We start from the raw sequence: 24,055 nt of genomic DNA, 5'->3' as shown, positions 1-24,055 counted from the left end.
AAATAATAAATACCTTAGTTTACGGGAGATGTACATTCCCATTCAGACCACCACAATCTTTGTAATTGTTACCAGGTGTGGTGGTGCTTGCCTTTAATCCCAGCACTCTGGCAGATTTCAAGGCCACTCTGAAACTACAAAATGAATTCCAGGTCAGCCTGGACTAGAGTAAAAAAACCATACCTCAAAAAAACAAACAAAAATAAACAAATTGTTTAAAAGTCAAGAATACTGGTTTAGAACATAGTAGTGTTGTGTACATATGAAGGAAGAAGCGAATAGTAAACCTTCCAGTGTCTGTCTGTACTCCAGCCTCAGCGACTGTCAAGACCTCACCATTCCTGTTGGCCTCTTGCCCCCGGGAGTGTCAAAATCAAACCCCAATCTGAAGACAGGGTTTTATTTCTAACACTGCCATGCATGTTCATACTTACCCAGGTAGACTAAGAAGCCCTTAACATCAAGTAGCCTCTCTGTTCAGTGTCCCTAGCTGCTCAGACTTTTTATCAGTGGGCTGTGGTCATAATGCAACCAGTACCCTTGTGGTATGGGAGACGGCACGCGGAACCAAGCAGCAAAGGGTTCCAGCAGCCTTGCACTTGCTGTGCCACCTGCCAGCACATCAGGCACATGGCACTGCAGCTTCTGCCCTTGAGTATGACTCCGCTGGAGCCTGGCTGTCACGGGTGGGGTGCAGTCTGGTTTTCCTCCCCGCTCTGGGTATTTCAAAGACATCGTGTACCTAGGATAACAAAAACATCCCTCCAAAGTTTCTGACAACTGTTGGATACATCAGTATCTCTTTAATATTTTGTCGGTTAAAAATGACTGAACATGGACAATTTTACCTAGTTCAATTTGATGAAAGAATTGATTAAATTTATAAAAATGAAATTAGTGTAACAGATGTGTTATAGTTTGGAATAAGAATTAGGGGTGAGGGCTGGAAGGATAGCTCAGTGGTTAAGATGCTTACCTGTGAAGCCTAAGGACTTAAGTTTGATTCCCCAGTACCCACATAAAAACTAGATGCACAGGGTAATGCGTGTGTCTGGACTTTGTTTGCAGTGGCTAGAGGCCCTGGTGTGCCCATTCTCTAGCTGCTTCTCCCTCCCTATCTTTCTCTCTGTCATAAATAAATGAAGTGAAATATTTGAAAAAGTTGGAAAAAAAAAGAATTGAGTGAGTTAGAGAGATGATTCAGCAGTTAAAGGCACTTGTTTGCAAAGCATGATAGTCGGGTTCTATTCCCCAGAACCCGTGTGAACCCCAGACCACAAAGTGGCGCACACATCTAGTTTGTTTGCAATAGCTAGTGATCCTGCCATGCCCATCTCTCTGACTCTTCTCTGTCTCTCTCTGCTTGCAAATAAGTAAATAAATAAATATTTTTAAAAAACAGTATACTTTTAGAAGAGAAAAAGAATTAGGGGTGAGGAACTAATGATGTAGAATGATTTAAACAAAGGGGTAGCAGCAAAAGCTAGTGTCTGCAGGCTGAGGTTAATAACCTCAGACAACTAGGGAGTGCAGTTTCCCTATGGTGTACTGATTTCGTTTCCTTTAGCCATGTACTTGGTGATAAGACTGCTTGATCATAATCACACTGTAGTGGTGTTTTCAGGTTTCCATAGCAGACGTACTAATTTTACATTTTTACCACATGATATTTTTAATTTTTAATTTTGTGCAGGAAACAGTTTCACAGTGTGAGACTTTCTATCTGTGGCATCATGTCAGTGCTCAAAGCGTTTTAGATCTTGGCCTGGATGTCATCTGAGGCCATTTTCAGAAGCTCCTGAGGAAGCTAACTTTAAGTTTTTATTTTTCCCTATTAGAGAGAGAGAGAGAATGGGGTGCACCAGGGCCTCCAGCCACTGCAAACGAACTCCAGACACATGTACCACTTTACACGTCTGACTTATATGGGCCCTGGGGAATTGAACCTGTGTCCTTTGGCTTTACAGACAAGTGCCTGAACCACTAAACCATCTTTCCAGCCTGGAAGCTAAAATATGCAAGCCACAGCACAGCACTTTGGAGCCCACTCCTGGCTGAAACCCCTGCTGGCGGTGTGCGGACGGGTTTCCAGGACTTCCTCCAAGTTTCACTGCCACATACCTCTTCCTCTGCAGGTGTCACCATGAAGCTCATGGATGAGGTGGCTGGGATCGTGGCTGCACGCCACTGCAAGACCAACATAGTTACAGCTTCCGTGGATGCCATCAATTTTCATGACAAGATACGGAAAGGTAACAGAGCTCTCTGCTAGTGGTCATAAGTGCCTGGGTCCTGGTGCCACTGCTCCATACTCTCAGCTGGTGTCCACTCGTGTGCTGTGAGGAGGAGAAGCCAGAGCTCTGGGCTTTGTCCTTGAGGCAGCATCTGTGAGGCTGCTGTTAGTGATTGATTTTCAGTCTGGGAAGATCTGGCACTCAGAGATGATGGAAGCCTTTTTCCTTCTGAAGCCCAGAACCATCCTGTTAAAACAAGCAGGACCCTGGGAAGATCTCACACGCACAGTTGGTACCAAACTTTGCCAATTTCCTTTGGAGGAACAATACGCAACCTATGAATGAAGTGATGGCCCGTCAGTATACACAGGTGGTCCTGGTGCTCCCTCCTCAGCCAGCCTTGCTGTCTGGGGTTTTTCCATGATGGAAACCTCATCCCAGTGGCTTGGTCCTCGCTGTTCCACAGCCTGCGGGCTGCAGGTACTCTTGCTAGTCATAGAGGCTGGGCTGTTGTAGCTTGTAGGGCCCAGGTCACCACAGTGCTTCAGGTGTAGAGTGAATGTTCCCTCCCAACACATGGTGATGGCTATTAGTATCACCTTTCCTGATATGAGACGGTGGCCTCTGGAATCAGCCTGCCTTGTGAATGGTGGGTGGAGGGCAAGTCCAGAGCTTCATGCTGGCTCTAGAGCCTCTGCACCCTTGCAGCAGGGCATTGGAGGAGCTGAAGAGAGAGGCCAGGCCCTTGTTGTGGGAAGTGCCACAATAGGAGACAGTGTGACCCTCTTCCCTGTGCATGTGCCTACCTGATGCCATATTCAGAGCCATGGTCTACACAGCCCTGGAACTCTCTAGCAATAGCTACCTCATGACACCTGGCACATGACTACTTCTAGGCAGAAGCACCTTGAGGTTCAGGGGGTGCAATCCCGCCCCCCTTTGCAATAACCAAGAGCATGGTAGGCTTTCTTGTGGTAGACTTGGGTTGTTGGGGTAAGGAAGACCAGCTGTAACGCGGCCCCCCTCCACTGTGTCAATCCCTTCTTGAGTAACAGTGTTTGCCACGTAAACTGTGGTTTCACTTAGAATTTGTTCAAAACTAGTGAGTCTGTCTACTTTAGCTTGTCCTGGTGGTGTTGGGATGGAGGGCTTATGTGTCCCAGGCTCTGAGTGCTATCATTGTGTGGAGTGAACCTTTGGGAAAGGACATGATTCCGTGTCTCCCTTTTTCTAGAGCTCCTGCCTGGGGAAATTATTGATAGGATCATGTTGTTAAATACAGACCCAAACCCACACTGGAGAGCTCAGCTCACGTTCTCTGCTCAGTTTCTCTCATCGTCCTTGCCCGTCATCACCACACAGGCCCCTAAGGAGAATGTCACCCTAGCTGGAAACAAGGACACCTATGAGAAGTCCCCCAGACTCTTCACCCTTCATTCCTGAGCATCCAGAAACTGCTTCGAAGGGACCACTGTGTGTGTGTGTAGAGGGGGGCGTTCTCTGTCAGGAGAAAGTGCTGTGTGAGGGCAGACATGCAGGACTGGGAGTGAAGCAGGCTTCCTAGAATGACTTCAGCCACCTCGACGACATCGGCCACTCACACACGGCACTGGGAGGACAGAGACCTCCTTGTAAGTTATTTTTGTCTGGAACACAGGCATCTTCCTTTCTAGAAGCCCCCTGACTTATGGCCAGAAGCACCCTCTGCTTTGGATCCCCACAAGGAATGAGGGGAGCTGCTTGTGGTCTGGTGTGGGGTCTGGCCTGGTCTCGGCAGCTGAAGAGCTGTGATGGGGGAACTAGTCTAGAGGCCTTGCCCGTGGTGCTGCCACAGTCTTGGCCACTGGTGTTGGCCTATTCAGCCTCCTGGTTTAGGGACCCCTGAAAGAGATGTTTAGCTCCCTACAGGGAATAGCAGGATAGGGCTATTTGCTGGAGTAACACCTTGCTTGGGATATGAAGGAGTTCAGTCCATACTGAAATAGCACTTAAGGAGTCTGGCCTAGTGTGTTGGTGTCCTCAGGCCATTATATGCGGTCACACCTTGTTTGTTGTTTCCAGAGGAATGTCACCTGTGAGCCCAACCTGCGTCCTTCTGCAAAGGAGCCCTCTAAGAGGTTCCAGGGACCCATGTCTCTCCAGATGGCACTGGCTAGGTCTGTGTTGCACACAGGGTTGTGACAGTTTGTCTTTGTTTGCAGGACACAGAGCACTGTCACTTCAGACTCCTGCATATTGCTTCTGTGTAGAAGGTGCAGGGCGAGGCGGGCAAGTCCCTGCTGGCTCTGGGGTCCAGGTGACACACTGTCCTGCTGTGTCAACAGCTGTGAAGAAATGGGGGTTAACATTTGTTTTGGTTTTCAGTATGACTTTGCCAAGGTCACCTTAAACTCTCAAGGCACCTTTTGTGCCAATGTCTCTGTGCCTTCCTCTTAACCTCATGCCTCAGCTGTAACATGCAGGAGGCCACGAGGGACAGATTTGTCACGTCCTCAGCAGAGGTGGCACACACACCTTACCTTGCATAAGGTGAAGTGGCCTCTGCCAAGCCTAGGAAAGTTCTGGTGGCCACAAAACCTTGCCTGGCAGATGGGCCTGGCACCCATGGGCTCTGTGCTGTGACAAATGGCATTGTTCGTTCCCTGGGACTGCAGAATCAGATGCTCAAAAATACCTTCTCTTTTGATTCTGGAGGCTTGCTGTCTGAATGGCGGCAACAGAGCCACGTTCCCTGCATATACCCTGCCTCTGGTGGCCCCAGGAGTTCCTTGACATTGTCGGCCATATGTTCCAGTCCCTGCCTCCCCAGCCATAGCCCGTCTTCCCCCTGGGTTTCTTTCCAAAGGATGCTTATAGGACGGCTCTGTGATACCTCCATTCCACCTCTTGTAAAACTGCAGAAGAGGGGCCGAGGAGGTAGCCCACTGGAGGTCGTTGTTGTGCAAGCATGAGTGCCTGAGCTCCTATCCCCAGCACCTGTGTGAAAACCAGGCCTGGGGAGTGCATCTGAAATGCTAGCGCTGGGGAGGCAGAGACAGGAAGATCTCAGAGGTCTGCTGTCTACCTTGTATAGTTCAATTAGTGGACTCTTTAAGTTCAATGTGAGACTATCTCAAAAAGCAAGGTGGAACTGGGGGCTGGAGAGACAGCTTAGTGGTTAAGTGCTTGCCTGTGAAGCCTAAGGACCCTGCTTTGAGGCTCGATTCCCCAGTACTCACGTAAGCCAGATGTATAAGGTGGTGTATGCACCTGGAGTTCGTTTGCAGTGTCTGGAGGCCCTGACATGCCCATTCTCTCTCTCTGCCTCTTTTTGTGTCTGTTGCTCTCAAATAAAAAATTGACAACAAAAAGAAAGTAAGGTGGAACTGGGCGTGGTGGCACACGCCTTTAACCCCAGCACTCAGGAGGCAGAGGTAGGATTGTGGTGAGTTCAAGGCCAGCCTGAGACTACAGCTACAGAGTGTGTTCCAGGTCAACATGGGATAGAGCAGGACCCCACCTTGCAAAAGGCCAGGTGTGGTGGTGCATGCCTTTAATCCCAGCACTTGGGAGGCCCAGGTAGGAGGATCATCATGAGACTACAGGGAGAATTGCAGGTCAGCCTGAGCTAGAGCGAGATCCTACCTTGAAAAAATAAATTAATTAAAATTAAATTGAAAAGTAGAGAGCTGGACATGGTGGCACACACCTTTAATCCCAGTACTCGGGAGGCAGAGGTAGGAGCATCGCCATGGGTTTGAGCCCACCCTGAGACTATGAGACTATATAATTAATTCCAGGTCAGTCTGGGCCAGAGTGAGACCCTACCTGGGAGGGGGGCGGGAAAGGTAGAGAGTGACCGAGGAAGGTACCCCACATCTACACATTTCCCTCTGGTCTCCACACGCACTCACATATGTGCACAGAAAAAAATAAAGTTGCCGACAAGCCCACCCTTGCATGTCCTTGCTTTGGCATTGGTCTTGTGCCAGGCCACTGGGCTGGCCTCACTTGACTGTCACACCAGCAGGGTGTCACCCAGAAAGCTAGAAGGTTGGAAGAGAACTTGGAGTTTTAGCCAGAAGGAGTATTACTGAGGACAATTGTCTGCACCCAGTCTTAGGAACATGGGCCAGTTCCCAGGATCCAGAGGCCCCATACGAGTCCGCAGCCTTTATAGCAGGGCAGCAGATGCACTGGTCATGAACTTGGTCCTTTCAGGACTCACCTCTCTCATGCCTTGAGCACAGAGGGCCCAGCTTCATGCCACTCTCACTCTGACTCCCTGTGCTACCCCATTCAGCACAAGCCCCTCGGTGTGCTATGCCAAGTCCATGAGGGCAGGCTGCTACCTGTATGTGCTGACAGGTGTGGGCCAAGTTAAAGTCCACAGGGATAAAAGAAGACCTACTTCATCCATGGATGCACTGCGGTTACTGATACTGACTCTGTGGCCCAGCAAGGGTCCCTGTGCCAGTGCCAGTGCCAGCATTGATGCTGGCATCTGTGGGGACCATGATGGGCCAGGGCCTATGCTTAAGAGGACCTGCAACCTCCAAGCATGGGTGTGGTAAGGATCCCAGGACAGTACAAAAGCACAGAAAGCCTGCCAGTGGGCGGCAAAGCTTCATTGGTAAGGCAGATGATGCCCAGCTATGTGACTGTGCTCACAGATCACTAGTTGCATCATTTTCTCTCCTCAGTTCACAAAAGGCAGCTGTTAGGAAAACGTTAGAGGAAAACCAGTCCCCTTGAAGAGGTGCTTGGGAACTGCTAGGTAGGGAAACCTGAAGCTGCACTTTTCCCGTGGTTAACCCATGTCCCAGACTAGGAGGTGGGAGCAGGAACCTTCTGAGAGACTGTAGGGGCGTCACGTATGCAGTGCCAGCATTAGTTCACCGTTCCCGTGCTTTCTTGACGTTCTGTGCCCGGCTCTCTGCACAAACGCCAAGCTGTTCATAAACTTTGAAACACTTGGCCACCGCTTAGGCTTGGTAACAGCTATTTTTTATTATTTTGTTTTCTTTCCCAAAATCTCTGGCATATTGCTGCAACGTAGCTGCCGCTGCCTCAGCAGCATCGCTGTCTGCGGGGGTGTTGGCTGGGGCACTTGCCAGCCTTGCGGGCTGTGCCACCCGAGGCAAGCCATGGCTTTTCAAAGTGGGCGACTGCCGTCATTGGCAGGCCAGGTTCACTCAATATGTTTTCCTCTAACCAGGGCTGCTCACGTCAGCGCCAGGCTTGGTGCTGAGCCCTAAACTGCGATCTCCCTGAGCCTGACGAGACAAGGGCTCAATGAGGCCTGGGTTTTTGGTCCGGAAACTGCAGCTTGGGAGGTTAAGGAAGGTGCCCATGGCCCCAGGGCTCTGGTGTTTCTGATGGCCCTATGAGGCACTTCCGGGCATCCAGGGCAGGGAGAGAAGCCACACAGGTGGTGAAGTGTCACCCCCACAGGTAAAATGCCGCGCTGTCCGCCTTCGGTGCTTGCCCTGTGTGGCCCCATGTTTGGGTAGGAACTTCTGCCCTCTGAGGCACAATGCAGACCTCGGGCTGGGCTTCTGTCGTTAGCAGAATGAGTCGAAGGGAGCTACCGCTCTGGCTGTGCCCTCAGCCTTCACCCAGCATCTTTCCTGCTGAATTGAGGACTGTCAGAAGCAGGTACCTACCTTGGTCTCCCAGTGGCTCTGTGCTTTGCCTGCAGGAGCCACCAGTGCGCTACCCTCCAAAGCACCCCTGGGCACTCATGTTCAAAGTATAATTGAAGAAAGTAAAAATAAAGCTGGCACAGTGGCATGAATTCACTCCCCGTACCTTGGGAGGTGGAGTGCCTAAACGTAGGAGTCCTGGCGTAGCCTGCACAACATAGTGAGATCATAGGAGAAAAAAGAGAGGGGTAGACTGAGGCAGGGTTACATACTGAAATCCTGTGTGTGAGAGAGATTTTTTTTTTTTTTTTGAGGTAGGGCCTCATTCTAGCCCAGACTGACCTGGAACTCACTGTGTAGTCCCATGCTGGCCTTGAACTCACAGCAATCCTCCTACGTCTTGCTGGAATTAAATGTGTGTATCACCATACCAGGAAAGAGATTTTTGTTGTTTTTGAGGTAGGGTCTCACTCTAGCCTAGACTGACCTGGAATTCACTATGGAGTCTCAGGGTTGCCTTGAACTCATGGCAATCCTCCTACCTTTGCCTCCCAAGTGCTGGCATTAAAGGCGTGCCACCACGCCCGGCTGAGAATTTTTATTTATTTATTTATTTAATTATTTGTATTTATTTATGTATTTTGAGATAGGGTTTCACTCTAGCTCAGGCTGACCTGGAATTTACTATGTAATCTCAGGTGGCCTCAAACTCACGGCAGTCCTCCTACCTCTGCCTCCCAAGTACTAGAATTAAAGGCGTGCACCACCACACCCGGCTGAGAGAATTTTTTAAAATACATATTTTGTTTATTTGAGAGAAAGAGGCAGGATGGGGAGAAGAGAATGGGTGTGCCAGGGCCTCCAGCCACTGCAAACAAACTGCAGATGTATGCACCCCTTGTGCAACTGGCATATGTGGGTCCTGGAGAGTTGAACTGGTATTATTTGGCTTTGCAGGCAAAACACCTTAACTGCTAAGCCATCTCTCCAGCCCAAGAGAGATTTTTTTTTTTTTTTTTTCCCTGAGGTAGAGTCAGCTCAGGCTGACCTGGAATTCAGTGTGTAGTCTCAGGGTAGCTTTGAACTCACAGTGACCCTCCTACCTATGCCTCCCAAGGGCTGGGATTAAAGGCGTGCACCACCACACCAGGCTTGCAAGAGAGAATTTTTTAAATAAAAAAAAATATTGGGGGGGGAGGGTATTACCATGGGATATTTTTTATAATCATAGAAGACGTTAATAAAAATTAAGAAAAAAATTGTATTTATTTGTGAGAGAAAGGGAGAATGGGTATTCCAGGGCCTCCTGCCACTGTAAATGTGAAACTTTGTGCATCTGGCTTTACATGGATACTGGGAATTGAACCCCAGGCCAGCAGGCTTTGCAAGCAAGTGCTTTTGACTGCTAAGCCATCACCAGCCCAAGAGAGAGAGTGAATTAAAAGTGTGATTACTAGGTTGTACCAGCCCTGTCCTCTTTCAGGTGCTCAAAACTACATGTGGCTTGTGACTAAATGGGGCAGTGCAGATGTAGAATGTTTTATTGTCTAGAATATTCAGTCATACAGCTGTCAGTCCCAGATACCTGTCATTTTGATCATGGCTGGCCCAGGTGCCATGTGATAGCATTGGCTAGGTGGTTCCCAGCCACCCTGAGGCTTTGATGACCCTTCAAGCCAACCCGGCATGGGGTTGGAGCCCTCTCATGAGCTGCCTCTGCCCATCTGTCCTACCCAGGGGCATAGATTCCAGACTGAGGCATTTCTGCTCTTTGGGAACTCACAAGAGCAAATAAGAACCAGACAGTTGAGCCACCAAATAAGAGGCTGACAAACCTACAGGACAACAGAAATGTGTCCCTAGCAACAGGAACTGCCGTGCCGGGTGGGAGGTGGGACACATGTACCCAACTGCTTCTAGCAGGACCAGTAGCCATCTCTTGCTTTTTCTGGCAATTTTGTTAAGCTCTAGATAGTGTTTGGCAAGTATATATGTGTGTGATGTGTGTATGTTCATATTTGTGTGATCACATGTGCATGGGTATGCATGAAGGCCAGAGGTAGATGTCAGATGTCCTCCTTCATGTGTGTGTTCTTTCTTTCTTTCTTTCTTTCTTTCTTTCTTTCTTTCTTTCTTTCTTTCTTTCTTTCTTTCTTCCTTTCTTTCTTTCTTTCTTTCTATTTTTTATTTGAGAGAAAATGGGTGCTCCAGAGCCTCTAGCCACTGCAAGTGAACTCCAGATGCATGTGCCACCTTGTGTATCTGGCTTACATGGGTCCTGGAGAATCAAACCTGGGTTGAATCAGATCTGGATCCTTTGGTCTTGCAGGCAAGTGCCTTAACCGCTAAACATCTCTCCTACAAGATAGGATTAGAGAGATGGTTTAGCAGTTAAAGCACTTGCCTGCAAAGCCAAAGGACCCAGGTTTGATTCCTCAATACCCAAGTAAAGCCAGATGCACAAGGTAGTGCATATGTCTGGAGTTTATTTGCAGTGGCTAGAGACCCTGATGGGCCCATTCTTTCTCCCTCACTCTCTCCATCTGCCTCTTTCTTTCAAATAAGAAACTGTCTATCTAAAAAAATAAATAAATAAAATAAAAATTAAAAATTTTTTTAAAAAATTTAAAATTTAAAAGCTGCTGTGGTAGCACACGCCTTTAATCCCAGCACTCGGGAGGCAGAGGTAGGAGGATCACTGTGAGTTCAAGGCCACCCTGAGACTACATAGTGAATTCCAGGTCAGTCTGGGCTAGAAATGAGACCCTACTTGAAAAGCCAAAAATAAAAATAAATTTTAAAATATAGAGATAGGAACGAGACTTGAGGTGAGTATCCCCCCCAAAATATTGTTTTTTATGGTAGAGAGTACAGTAGACCAGCACTCAAGAAGCAGCACTCCCTTCCTCTTTCTCTCAAATAAGTAAATAAAACATATTGGAAAATATATTTTATTTTCTTTAAAAAAAATATTATTGGGCTGGAGAGATGGCTTAGCGCTTAAGAGCTTGCTTACGAAGCCTAAGGACCCCGGTTCGAGGCTCAGTTCCCCAGGACCCATGTTAGCCAGATGCACAAGGGGGCGCACACGTCTGGAGTTCATTTGCAGTGGCTGGAGGCCCTGGTGTGCCCATTCTCTCTCTTTCTCTCTCTCTCTCTCTCTCTCTCTACCTCTTTCTCTGTTACTTTCAAATAAATAAATAAAAATAAACAAATTTTTAAAAAAATACATTATAAAAAAATAAAAATAGCCAGGCATGGTGACACACGCCTTTAATCCCAGAACTCTGGAGGCAAAGGTAGGAGGATCACTCTGAGTTCAAGACCAGCCTGACACTACATAGTACTACATAGTGAATTCCAGGTCAGCCTGGGCTAGAGTGAGACCCTACCTTGAAAAAATAAATAATAATAAATAGTAGTAGTAGTAGTAAAAATAAAAATATCCAACACTTGGGAGACAAAGGTATGAGAAGTGCTCTGAGTTCCAGGTTAGCTTGGGTTAGGGTGAGATCCTACCTTGACAAACCAAAATATAAAATAATAAAAATGAATTTTAAAATACTGTTCAAGTGCTGGGAAGGTTAAAGGCACTTGTTTGCAAAGCCTGATGATGTGGGTTCAATTCTCCAGCACCCATGTAAAGCCAGATGCACAAAGTGATGCATGTATCTGAAGTTCATTTGTGTGGCAAGAGGCCCTGGAGTATCGTCATGATTTTCTTTTTCCCTCTCTCATTCTCTCTCCCTAGTATTTAAAAAAAAAAAAAATTGTTACTCAGTCTGGGCATGGTAGTATACACCTCTAATCTTGGCTACTCATAAAGCTGACAGTTGGATTGCTTGAGTCCAAGAGTTCAAGGCCAGCCTATGCAACATGATGAGACCCCTTTAAAAAAAAAAAAAAGGGGAGCCAGGTGTGGTAGCACACGTCTTTAATCCCAGCACTCAGCAGAAGTAGGAGGATCACCTTGAGTTTGAGGCCACCATGAGGCTACATAGTGAATTCCAGGTTAGCCTGGGCTAGAGCAAGACCCTACCTGGAAAACACACACACAAAATAAATAAGTACCAGGGGGCTGGAAAGATGATGGCTTAGCAGTTAAGTGCTTGCCTGTGAAGCCTAAGGACCCCAGGTTGAGGCTCGATTCCCCAGGATCCACATTAGCCAGATGTACAAGGGGGCGCATGCATCTGGAGTTTGTTTGCAGTGGCTGGAGGGCCTGGCGCGCCCATTCTCTCACTCCATCTCTCCCTCCCCATCTCCCTCCCTCCCCCCTCCCTCCCCCCCGTCACTTTCAAATAAATAAATAAAAATAAACCAAAAAATTAAAAAAAAAAAAGAAATTAGCAAACTTTCTGGCTGAGGCCTTCTAGTCTCAAGGGGCTAAGATCAAGGTGTTCCGGGCCAGCTCTTCCTGGGGGCTCAGGGACAATCCATCTCTCTGCCTTTTCCTGCTGTTTGAGGCTGCTGGCACCCTTTGCATGCCCTCCATCCCTAGAGCTGGGTGAGGCACCATTGTCCCTGTACCCCAGCTGTCCTGTCTGCTTCCATCTTCACTTGCATCACCACTTCTGAGCACATCAGGCCCACATGCAGAACCCAGGCCACCCTCCTTTCCCAGCTTCCTTTGCCTGGTAGAATCTGCAAAATCCTTTTGCTGTCAGAGACCACAGTTCTGCAGGTCAGGGCCTGGGCTGTGGCTGTCCTTGGGGGCTGCTGTTCTTCTGAGTCCTCAGTAGTTTGGGTGGCAGCCCACTCATGAGCTCGGCCTTCTGCTGCCCTGTCAGTCCTTCTAAGCCTGGTGATTAGGCCTCCTGCAGGGACCTTGGAAGAGGGAAGAGCTGTCAGCCCTTAGCCGTTCCCTGTTTGGTCTCAGTTCTCTTCATCTGTGGCCATTGGGTGCTGAGGTTTGAAAGTCAGCCGAAGGAGCAGAAGCGGCAGTGAGTCTGGCTGGTGTATCCCAGCCTTCCACCAGATGTGTGCCACATGTGGTCCAGAGAGTGCTGCATGTCTTGTGGTTTTCCATGACTATGGCTTCATCCCTACATCTTGGTCTTGTGTGAGACCCAATGAGCTGTGTCCCAGCCAGAGGCTTTCTAAAGGGTCCACTGTATGCAGTCTAGTCACATCTGATACAACTAATTCTCCAGAACCCAGGAAAAAAAGGGTTGGGGTTTTGTTTGTAGATGGGAACTCTGTTGCCCATCTTCCTCATTTGAATGGCACCAGAATTCACATTTTGTCAGTGCTAATTGCCCACTGCAAAAAAGAATGACATGGGCAGGAGTCATCTGCTGTGCTGTGTTCTCTGAGAAGCAGACTTGTACTCTGCCATGATGCCCGTCTGTACATGAAGCTGCTGAGGCGTGGTGCAGACTTCCACGCCTGCCTGCTCCGTGTCCAGCCCTCAGGGGTGTACCTCCACCTTGCCCCCCCTCCCCCGCCAAGAGCTGAGCTGCCACTTGGTCTCTGTGCCCTGCCCAGGCCTTGAAAAATCCCATGTCACTCCACAAAGCAATTGCCCTGATGGGCTGGGAGGGTACACACCCCTGCCAGGCAATGCTGGAGGGATGGAGCGCAGGAGCTGCTCTCATTACTGTTGTCATTGGGGCTGACATGGTTCCCCCATTCCAGGATGTCTCCAGAAGCCTGTTCCTTACAGTGCTAGCCTCCCATAGGGCTGGGCATTGAGTGTCCAGTGTCCACAATTACCCACAGCCACGCAGGCCACTCTGAACCCAGACTCACTCACTTCATTTTCATGTGCCTGGCCAGTCTTTTACTTGGTGCATGGTGGGGAGCGAAGAAAGGCCCTGTTCTGAGGAGTCTTTCCTCAGTACTGAGAAGTAGACAGGGAGACAAGTAAGAGGTGAGGAGGCTCCAGGGCAGCCATTCAAAGGATGGCATCAGAATTGAGTCTGCAAGGAAGTCTTGGCCAGCAGAGCTTTGAAAGGGGCCACTGTCCATTCTCCCAAGTTGCCCATTCCAACCATGCCTGTTGAGCGTGTACTCCAGGGGACTGGCAGAGCCTGGCTTCCTGGGCTCTGAGGGCTACCAGAGTGCTGGGTCCCCATAGGCCAGTGTCCATGTTTGAACTCCCTCTACTGCCCTTGTGGGGCTGCATGGAGGCTCAGCACATCACTGGGACCTTGCCCTTACCCTGTGGGCATTCCAGGATGGGAGGGATGTATGGACATCCTTCAGATGGACAGACTAGCCAGCATAGGACATGAAGGCTGTTACAGAGGACTGCAGTAGAAGAACCTGGCTGTCTTGAGGACATGCCCTGGGAAGGGACATAAAGAGTAAACGAACCAATTCACAGTGGGGTGGAGTGATGTCTGGGATGGAAAGGCCGTCGTGGAGTGTGGAGGTAAGGGTTAGGGCAGAGGCATTAGTAAAGGTTGAGGCCTCCCAAGTTGGCTGCCTGTCCCCACTCATACACTCATAGTGCCAGTCCCCTGGAGGCTTTGCATCTCCCCCATTGCTAGAACTTAGGATTCGTCTTTGAACTTGGGCTTTCAAATTGGTCTCAGACTTGCCAGTGACCAGTCAAGTGCCATCTCCACAGTGACTTCCTTTGTCTAACCTGTCAGACATGAGGCTCGTGTAGCATGGTGATGTGACTGCGGAAGATAAAAAGGCCCAGGTTTGGGATGTGGCTAGAAATTTGCCACTTCTGTGGGGTGATTGATCCCCATGTTGCATGCTTTTTAAGCCTCTTTGGGCTTATGGTCATCTTTATGTTTATGGTCAGGCATTAAACCGAGCAACTGGTGGTGGGGAGTGACTTTTCATGGTGGCAACAGAAGCGTACACTTCCTGTTGTCATCTGGAATTCATGGCATGTTCAGAGAACCCTGGAATTTGCCCCATCAGTGTGCAAGGAATGGCCTTTTATTCAGTGGCCCTTTGTAGTAGCCCTGGATCTTTGAGGCTTCCTCTCTGGGGAAGCGGTATCCCTGAATCTGGCCTCATGGGCCTGGTGCTGTGTGGGCACTGGTAGGAAGTCTGTTGGCTAGGCATTAGAGATGGAGTCGGATGCTACGAGACTTGGGACGGCATGGAAACTTTACCTCTCTGGGGAGTTGGCCCGGGGCATGTGTCCACGGTGTGTGTTGGGTGACTTTTATCAGATGCTTGCATTTGACTGGACATTACAACTCACATCAGGCCACATGTCGTTGACCACCTGGCTCCTTCCTTCCCTCCCAGAAGTGGCCGTGCCCATCACGAAACACCCTCTTGTAAGTATGAAGTTGAATGTGGCATGGAACTTTCTGGTACTCTTAACAGAATAGTCCTACTGCCCTCATTGTCTTGCTCCCTCTCTCTCTCTCTCTCTCTTTCTCTCTCGGGCATCTGAATGTGTCTCTCAGGACCTGTCTTGAAGCTAGGACCCTTGGGCCCAGGACTGATTCCTGCCAAGCAGCTCCCAAGGCCCCATGGGCAGGACTTCCTAGCATTTGGCCCAGAAGGAGACCATGCTAAGGATGAGCTTGGGGGAATCTGGCCACCCATCTGAGAGAAGCGGTGGCAGCAGGTGCCAGCCTTTGCTTAAAGCCTCCATAGCCAACACAGCCATAGCCCGTTACATAGACAGTAGTGACAGCTGTGGTCAGATGTCAGCCTCTGGGGCTGAGCACTGCCTTTCCTCTCTGACCAATGGAAGACAGGTTCCCTCTTGTCCATTCAGCACCTGGAACCAGAGACTGCTGAGGGCAGGGAGGGCCAACCAGACGGTGGCGGGGCCTGTGTGAGAGGATTGGTAGTTGCAGGAAAGAGGCACCAGATACAAAAGTAACAACCAGGCTACAGTGCCATGTGCCCAGGGGTGAGGAAAGTACACGTTGGTTTAGGGCCGTGAGGTGGGGGTGCACACTCAGGACCATGCCACAGGTTATCTTTGAAGCCATGCTGGCATGGAGGTGCAGCGAGTCTGGGATGGTCCTCAGAGGACAAAGGTTCAGCAGGATTAGAAAGGGAGCCTGATGAGTGCTCATGGAACCCCTACCCCCAGGCCAGGTCAGTGGCTGCTGGGGCTGCATGGGCTGAGGTACAGAAGGTGGCTCAAGGCAGACCTAGGCCAACTTGGTACAGCATGAAGAGCAAAAGGCTCCAGAATATTCTTCTGTGATGCTCAGAACAGTGCAGTGGGCAGCTGTGTGGCCAGTGGGCACCACAAAGGACAAGGCAGGACTAAGCAAGCTCACTGTCGAATCTGTCCCTGGTACCTGTGTCAGCTGGGTTATACCCAGTGACCACCAGGATCCCTGAGGACAGCAGTGAATGTCAGCTCAGGAGACAGTAGCTTACCTGGATCACTAATAGTTCTAATAGTTTGTCATTGTAACCTCCCTGTAGTCACTGCCCCTGTGTTACCTAACCCAGTGTCTTCACTGTCCTCAGTAACACGGGTTTCTCCCTGACGGGCCTGTGAGTAGAGGCCACGGCAGCATCCGCTTCCCTAACGCTCACGGCTCCCTGTGCTTTGCAGGCTGCGTCATCACCATCTCTGGACGCATGACCTTCACGAGCAACAAGTCCATGGAAATCGAGGTCCTGGTGGACGCCGACCCCGTGGTAGACAACTTGCAGAAGCGCTACCGGGCCGCCAGTGCCTTCTTCACCTACGTGTCCCTCAGCCAGGAGGGCAAGCCGCTGCCTGTGCCGCAGCTTGTGGTGAGTGTCCCCTCAGGTGCCATGCTGTCCCGGGTCAGAGCAGGGCCCAGGCCTGGCTATTCCCCGGGCCTTTATCTTGGGCTGTGGCAGATCAGGTAAAGCCCCGAGAAGACGTGCTGTGAGCTGCACACTGTGCCGCAGGGAAGCCACTTGGAGCTCATCACTTTCGCTGGCTCCTAGGGATACAGGTCACCTGTGAGAATGATGTCCGGGTGTCTGTGGCGTTGTGTGCGTGTGCTGCGGTGGGTTTTAGCAGCACCTCAAGCCTTGTGTCTTCCAACCCACCAGAGGGCCTAATGGGACTAGAGGAGTGGGCTTTCCTGGTGGCTTGCGTGTCTCCTGATGCAGAGCAAGCCAGATTCCTGGACTAAGGGCTGGGGCCTGAGCTCTGCGGCCTCTGCTGGGCTTGGCCCTGCCAGGTGTGCAGAGACCACGACAGCGTGGACATGAGCCTCGCTGCCTCCCCCGCACAGGTATGGCTGGCCCTCAAGCCCTGTGGCCGTCAAGCCAGCCCTGATTCTTTGTGGGCCGTGCCTTGTGCCTGTTACTGACTGGACACCTCCTCAGAACTCCGGTGGTAGTTGGCACTCCCTGCTTGCCACAGGGTAAGGTGCAGGAACCAGTGTCTAGGCAGAGCAGGGCCCAGCAGCAGCCCAGACCCTACCAGTCTGAGCTCTGCCTGCCAAAGTCTGGCAAGGCCTCTGCACCCCACGTTTGTGCCCCCACCATCTTGTGAACATCTACACCCCAAAGTCCCAGGGGCACCAACTGGAAGCCCATTAACTGCACTGTGACTGCAGTCTCCCAAGGCCAGAGCAAGGCTGAGCCGGCCTCACTGGCAGCTCAGCTTTGGTTAAGGCTGAGGCTCCTGTCACCCACCCCTTCCCTCTCCTGGACTTTCTGGCCATCATGGCCACAGTGCCCACCTGCAGAGCCCTCTCCTCCCACCCTTGCCTCCCAGTCTTCCTCCTCTTTCTCCTGGTTAGGTTAAGCCATGAAGGCTCTGGCAAGTCAGGCCAATTGTTTGTCCCCTCCAGGCAGTGTGGCTTCTGTAGGCTATGGGGCAGGTCAGTGGTACCTGCTGGGGCCGGGGTCAGTGCTACTGCTATGGAGTTGGTTGTGGGTAGCGTCCCTCAGCATTTCCTCTCAACCACTGCTCTAGACCAAGCTTGCCCCAGCTCTTGAATCTACATCCTGTGTCTGCGCAGGCTGTGCCCTGTGCATTGAAGCACAGCTCATTTCAACAGTCAGAGCAGTTGTTGGACAGCCTGAGTGAAGACTGCAAGTCCCTAAAGATCCCAAAGCCTCCACCCATCCCCTCTAACTGCTTCAAACGATGTGCGCTGTTGGGGAGTCCCATGGATGGGTCTTGATGTTTGGCACTCGTATGACTTTAGGCATTTACTTGCTGTGCCTCTGTTTCCTCATCTGTACGGCATTGATGGGATAGTATGTGCCATGTGAGCTGGGTTAGGACCTGCTGCTGCTGTTCACAGGGCCCTCCTTCAGAGGGAGAGAGGAGTGACCAGCCTATGAACATGGGCGTGGCACAGGGCATATGGGGCAGAGAGCAGGGAGACTGGAGGATACTGGCCAGCAAGTAGTCAGTTCCTTCTTTTTTTTTTAATTTTTTTTATTTTTTTAAAAAAATTTTTTTTAATTTTATTTATTTATTTGAGAGCGACAGACACAGAGAGAAGGACAGATAGAGGGAGAGAGAGAGAATGGGCGCGCCAGGGCTTCCAGCCTCTGCAAACGAACTCCAGACACGTGCGCCCCGTTGTGCATCTGGCTAACGTGGGACCTGGGGAACCAAGCCTTGAACCTGGGTCTTTAGGCTTCACAGGCAAACATTTAACCGCTAAGCCATCTCTCCAGCCCAGTCAGTTCCTTCTTGAGGAAGGGCTTGAAGAGAGGCCCAGACAGGGCTTGAGGCAGGGAAAAGCAATCTCCAGGGACCTGCAGGTGAGGCTGGGGGCAGAGGAGGGATGCAGGCCAGGGCCAGAACCGAGGTCCAGCCCCTTCCTCTTCCATACAGCTGAGAGGCTGGAGGTCTCCAGGACTACCTGCATAAGCAAAAGGCCAGGGGTGGGCCCTGGTACTTGGGCTGGTCTGCATCTTGACCAGGCTGTTTGGCAAAGTCCAGCAGCAGGCCTTGTCATGGGTTCTAGACGTAGAGGAGGCTGGGGCTGCGGTGGGCACAGTCACTGCCTATCCAGCTGCCCTGGGCACTCGGGCAGCCCTTCCTTGGATTCCAGCAGTGTGGAAACCCAGCATGATAGCCAGAAGAAGCCTTGAGAGTAGGGGCTTTGTACCCCATGTGTCCTACCCTTTGGAGCCCAGCATGGGGGTGCAGGGCACTAGTCTCACATGGAGAATGGCTGTAGTCGAGGCCTGGGGGTGCTGGCACTGTGAGCTTCATGGACCTAGCCAGGAGTAGTCCTGAGTCCCTTTCTTGAAATGTGCATCTTGTCTGAGTGTAGGGAGACACTAACCCCAAGAGAGAGGGGGTACAAGGGCAGGTAGGGGCTGCCAAGGTCAGGGCGAGGATGCCTGCCTGCGTGAAGGGAATCGTGGCTTTGTCCCTGAGTTCAGGAATCCACATGTGACGGCGCCCTGGGGGCCCAGGCTGCTGTTTGATGTTCATCGAAGATGCTGTTTGCTTCCTCACTGAGGTGTGCTGGGCACCGATGTTGAATAGAATACCCTGCCAGGGAGGGCAAAGCAGACTTCCTCAAGACAGATTTAGTCAGGCCCCGTAGGGCTCCCCTGGGGCCTGGCAAGGCGAGCACGAGTCCCAGGCCTCGGCGCACACGTGGGCCGCACACAGCTACATGTGTGTGCGTGCCTTCCCTCCCGCTCCCGCCGGTCTCCCCACCCCCATTGCCAGCCGTCTTCAACCTCTCAGCTATTTTTAGCTCCTTCCCCAGGGCCCAGCTGACATGGAATGCAGCCTTGCTCCTCTGTGGAGGTGTTTCCTGATGAATTCTTGCTACAGGGAGGGCTTGTGCATTGGGGTCTCTAGAACTATCACCGGGTCTTGGTCAACTCTTAGCATGGGCCAGCCTGTGAGGAAGCTGGGCCCAGACCTCCTACAACCCAGCTTCCCTGTGGCAGTGCTTTCTGACCTTGACCAGGGCTGGGAAAGTGGCTCATGGGAGAGGACAACAGGGGAGCCACCTTTGGTGGCTCGGGATTGTGCCTCCCTGGGCCCCGCATACCTGTACTTGGTAGGTTTTTTTGTTGTTGTTGTTGTTTTTGGTTTTTCAAGGTAGGGTTTCACTCTAGCCCAGGCTGACCTGGAATTCACTATGTAGTCTCAAGGTGGCCTTGAACTCATGGTGATCCTTCTACCTCTGCCTCCCGAGTGCTGGGATTAAAGGCGTGCACCACCACGCCTGGCTTCTTGGTAGTTTTTAATAGCCACGTTATATGTGAGGTGCCTTCGGTTCTCAGGAGAGTGAGAACACAGTGTTGGGCCAAGGACATCTGTGGCCCTTCGTGTGGACAGCACTTTCCCCAGTCCTCACAGACAAAGCTGCCAAAGCCTGAGCGCCCAGGAAGATGTGAAGTATTGACCAGAAAGCACAACAGCCTTGGCCTGGTCTGAAGAGGCAGGGCCTGCAAAGCAGGGTTAGTTCACGTGTTCCTAGAACACATGGAGCAGAGGAGCTGGCCCTGGTGCCAGCTGCCCTGTCACAGAGGGTCTCAGCCCATGCTGATGACCCTCACCTCTGACCATGTACACCTGCGCCTGCCTCAGTCATTATCCCTAAAGTGACCAGAACGTGTTTTCTAGGTAAAACACGGACATTGAGGAAGTCCAGGCTGTAGCCATCTTCACTCTCTTTCCAGAGTGAGGGTCACTTGCAGCCAGTGAACCTTCACCAAAGATACAATAAAATGAGCACTTTCGCTGGGTATGGTGATGCATGCACTAGAGGCAGGAGGATCACTGTGAGTTTGAGGGCAGCCTGAGACTACATAGTGAACTTAGGTCAGCCCGGGTTAGAGTGAGACCCTACCTCGGGAGGGTGGGGGAGTGTACTTTCATATCTTCTCAGGTGTAAAGTGCTGCCTTGGCAGATTCCCCAGGGCAGCATTGAGGGCCAGGTCTGCCCAGTACCCACTGCAAGACCTACATGTTAGCCACCTCATTGCTATGACAAAATACCTGAGGGAAACAAAGAAGAAAAGAGGTTTTGGCTCAATTTCAGAGGCGTCAGTCTGTGATGGCTTGGCCCCAGTGCTCTGGGCCTGTGGTGAGGCAGAGCCTCACGGCAGAGGGGGGGTGGTGGGGCAGAGCTGCTCACATCATGGAGACTAGAAAGTAGAGAGAGTAAGGGAGGGAGGGACCAGGGACAAAACAGACTCAAGGGGACCAAGCGCTATGCACACCAATGGTCTTTGGAGGCTGTGCTCAGCAAGGCTGCTGTCTGCTTAGGAAGGTGGTAACTGCTGAGGCCAGCATGATGCCCCTAGGGAAAGCAGGAGTGGAGAGGTCTGAAATGGAGGTGGTGCAGTTCCTTGGTGCTGCTGTGGACAGCTGGAGCTCTCACCCAGCACCCACCCCTTGGGTGTGTCTGCATCCCATGTGTGTGGTGAATCTAGAGTTGGGAGGGGTCATCCTCATCCTGACAAGATGATTGTCAGGACAGGGCAGTGACCTGATGTGACCTTGAGGTGGGACCTACAGCTACAACCTATGAGGTGACAAGAGCCTGTCAGCTTGCTGCCATCTGCTGTGCCAGTTGTGTCGTGCTTGCTCAGTGCAGGGGACTTTGCGTCACCCTTAGATGATCCCAGAACCCACCTTGAGATCCACTGCACATTACCTTTCCAACACGGTCATCTTCCTACCGGTACTGAGCTGGGCATGTGCTTAGCTCTGTGGGCCTCCGGGAATCTCCACAGAGGCTGGGGCACATTTCAGCCCTACAGTGTTCCTCTCTAGTTGAGTCTGCCCCGCCTGGGCTCAATACAGACAGCGATAGCACTGGGAAGGCTCTGGAATAAAGCACCGCCTCTGTGCGACTCATTCTGCCTCTTCACCTCCCAGCTTTAGTGGACACACCCACATAGTGGGCACACAGGTAACTACTCAGTGCACCCCAGCAAGTCGGGAGACTATGTGATGTGTGGCCATCCCTGCTGTCCCAGCCCGAGGCTGGCTGAAGAGCTGCGCACCCCTGTCCAGAGTTGCCTGCGACATGGTCTCAGAACCATGGCTTGGCGATGTGCTTCTATAGTGGCAGTTAGGAGGCTCCCTTGGCGATGCCTGCCCCTTTCTGTCTTGGGCCTCGGTTCCTGGCTGGGGCCATCATAGAAATGCCATTGCTCTCCTTAAGACCCCTTTGTGAGTGTGGTCGCCGATACTCACTAGAGGCCCCTGGGGCCCTTGTGCTCAGGAATAGATGAGGCCGAGTTTTTGAAGACAGTCAGTTGCCTTCTCTGGACCCCATGCCTGACCCCAGATGCACCCCACAGGAGGCAGAGGTGGCTGCTGTGTCTCTTGACCACAGCTCTCCCCAAGATTGAGAGGAAGGCTGCTGTCCCTGGCCCAGTATGGCAAGAGGGACATATATCCTGCTCACAAGATGTAGGAAGGAAAGGTTCCCATACAGGATCCTTGTCTTGTGGTAGGGAAGTGGGGAGTCAGGGCTTCAAACTTGGGGAAGTACTCTGTGTCAGGACGACCAAAGTGCCACAGTCTCCTATAGGCTATGAGGGACCATCCCCGGGGCTAGATAACTCATGTCTAAAAGAGCCATTGTGAGCACTGTCATGAGTGGGATGCTGCTGCCCTTGGCTGTCCTTCCAGCACCGTGTGTCTTGCCTGTTGGTTTAGCCAGGGTGAAGTTCTGGGGTAATTTTTCATGGATGGCTGGTGGGCTTCTGGGGGCTGGGCACTACTTAGCCTCAGGAGGGAAGCCTGGCCCTTACTCTTGCTGCTGGCTCACAAGAGTAGGTCACAGGTGAGACCTTCATGACATCTCTGACCAGTGTCACTCTGTCTGTTGTCCCTTTGGATGTACAGGAAAAGTGATAACATCCTAAAGCCACTACCCCTGCTACCTTCCAGTGTTTGGGAACTTGGAGGGTCTTATGAGCTCCAGGGCCCCTAGAACTAGAGGTTAGTACCACACGGGAGGTCGACACATCTTTCCTGCCTCCTCTACCTCCAACCCAGCCTTTTCTCTACCTGCCTCTCACCCCTCCACTCTACAGATGTCTCTTACAGACCCACCAGTGCAGACATGCCTCACCTCATGCTGGCTTCCTGCAAGCACCTCTTGACGCTGCTCAGTCTGGCTTGGCCGCTGGGTTCTGCGAAGCTACTCCTGTCTCTCCCCATGGATGTTTAAGAAGGGTCCTCTCAGTTTGAGTCCAGAGACACAGCAAACAAGGTGGGGTAGGGGCCTGCCTGGTTCCTCCACGCAGGAGTTCCAGGAGACTCTGACCCCAGAGCAGTGAATGCACATGGTGCCATGCTGTGGCGGGGTGAGCGCTGCCAGCACAGTAGCTGGGAGGACAGTCACTGGAGAAGAGGCCTGCGGTCAGGCTTCCAAGGGTGCTGGGGAAGAGAGTGTCCATGGGCCACTGCCTCAGAAGGTGAGTGCTAGGAGATGGCTGCCGGAGGGGCAGCTGGCTCCTCATCTGTCGTGTGGCAGAATGCAGCCCCCACCCCTCAGTATGTAGACCACACTGTTGTACGTCCTCAGCTCTGTCCCCAAGAGGGAGGGAGTGCCCTGGCAAAAGCCCTCTGAACCCCAGATGCAAATATTCAGCGAAAAGGTGGAGCCTGGGACCCTGCACTGCATGGATGCGGGAGGCCTGTGCGCACATAGCAGAGTGCATCAGCCCTGCTGGCAGGAGAGGGGAGTCAGCTCTTGGAGGCATTGTTGGAGCCTAGGTGTAACGTACATGCCTCTTCATGCCTGACTCCACGAAGGCTCTTCTGAGCCCTCAGAAGTTGATTGACAGATGGTATCAGTGTGTGTTACATGAAATCACCGGTTTTGAATGAGTCCTTTGTGTCCAGGCCCAGTTCTGGCCACTGTTGAGAAGCCTGGGGTGAGGACGTAGCCCTGGCTGGGGCCTAGCAAGCGTGAGCACTCCACAGTTAAGATCTTTATTGTTGTTGACAGGTGGGGACAACTGTCCACAAACCCAGCTCTGGAGCTGTGAGCAGGGCTCCAGGGACTGAGAAGGCCCTGCCATGGGAGAGGCCTCCACGGGGGGCTGACACCTTCCTTCCGTGCAGCTGATCCCTGCCTCTGCCAACAGCACTTGTTAGCCTTTGCATGGGGGAATCTCTCAACCACAGTTGTTATGTCAGGTGTGAACAGTGCCTCCGGGCGACAGGCATACCTGGTGAGGGTGTGGATGACTGTCCATGGTGGGACTTCTGCCAGGACACCCTGGATAAGCATGTCGAAGTCAAGTAAGCCTGGTGTTCAGGCAGCCATGGCCTCACCCTGCTGTACTGGGTCTCAGGGGGGCTGGATGGAC

The 24,055-nt window shown here is 51.6% G+C and overlaps 1 protein-coding gene across 2 annotated transcripts in view; it reads left to right on the top strand.

The window, feature by feature from the left end:
• Acot7 (acyl-CoA thioesterase 7) overlaps positions 1 to 24,055 on the top strand; it is a 108,396-nt gene that overhangs the window by 78,330 nt on the left and 6,011 nt on the right. For both annotated transcript variants that reach the window (XM_004657693.3, XM_004657694.3), the window contains exons 7-8: positions 2,136 to 2,252; positions 16,359 to 16,543. In XM_004657693.3, the coding sequence (XP_004657750.1) occupies positions 2,136 to 2,252; positions 16,359 to 16,543 (302 nt within the window). The remainder of the gene's footprint in view (positions 1 to 2,135; positions 2,253 to 16,358; positions 16,544 to 24,055) is intronic.

This window comes from Jaculus jaculus, chromosome 5 (assembly GCF_020740685.1).
Source record: "Jaculus jaculus isolate mJacJac1 chromosome 5, mJacJac1.mat.Y.cur, whole genome shotgun sequence".
Lineage (NCBI taxonomy): Eukaryota > Metazoa > Chordata > Mammalia > Rodentia > Dipodidae > Jaculus > Jaculus jaculus.
Note: the sequence above shows the minus strand (reverse complement) of the source record. Positions and strands in the feature narration are given on the sequence as shown.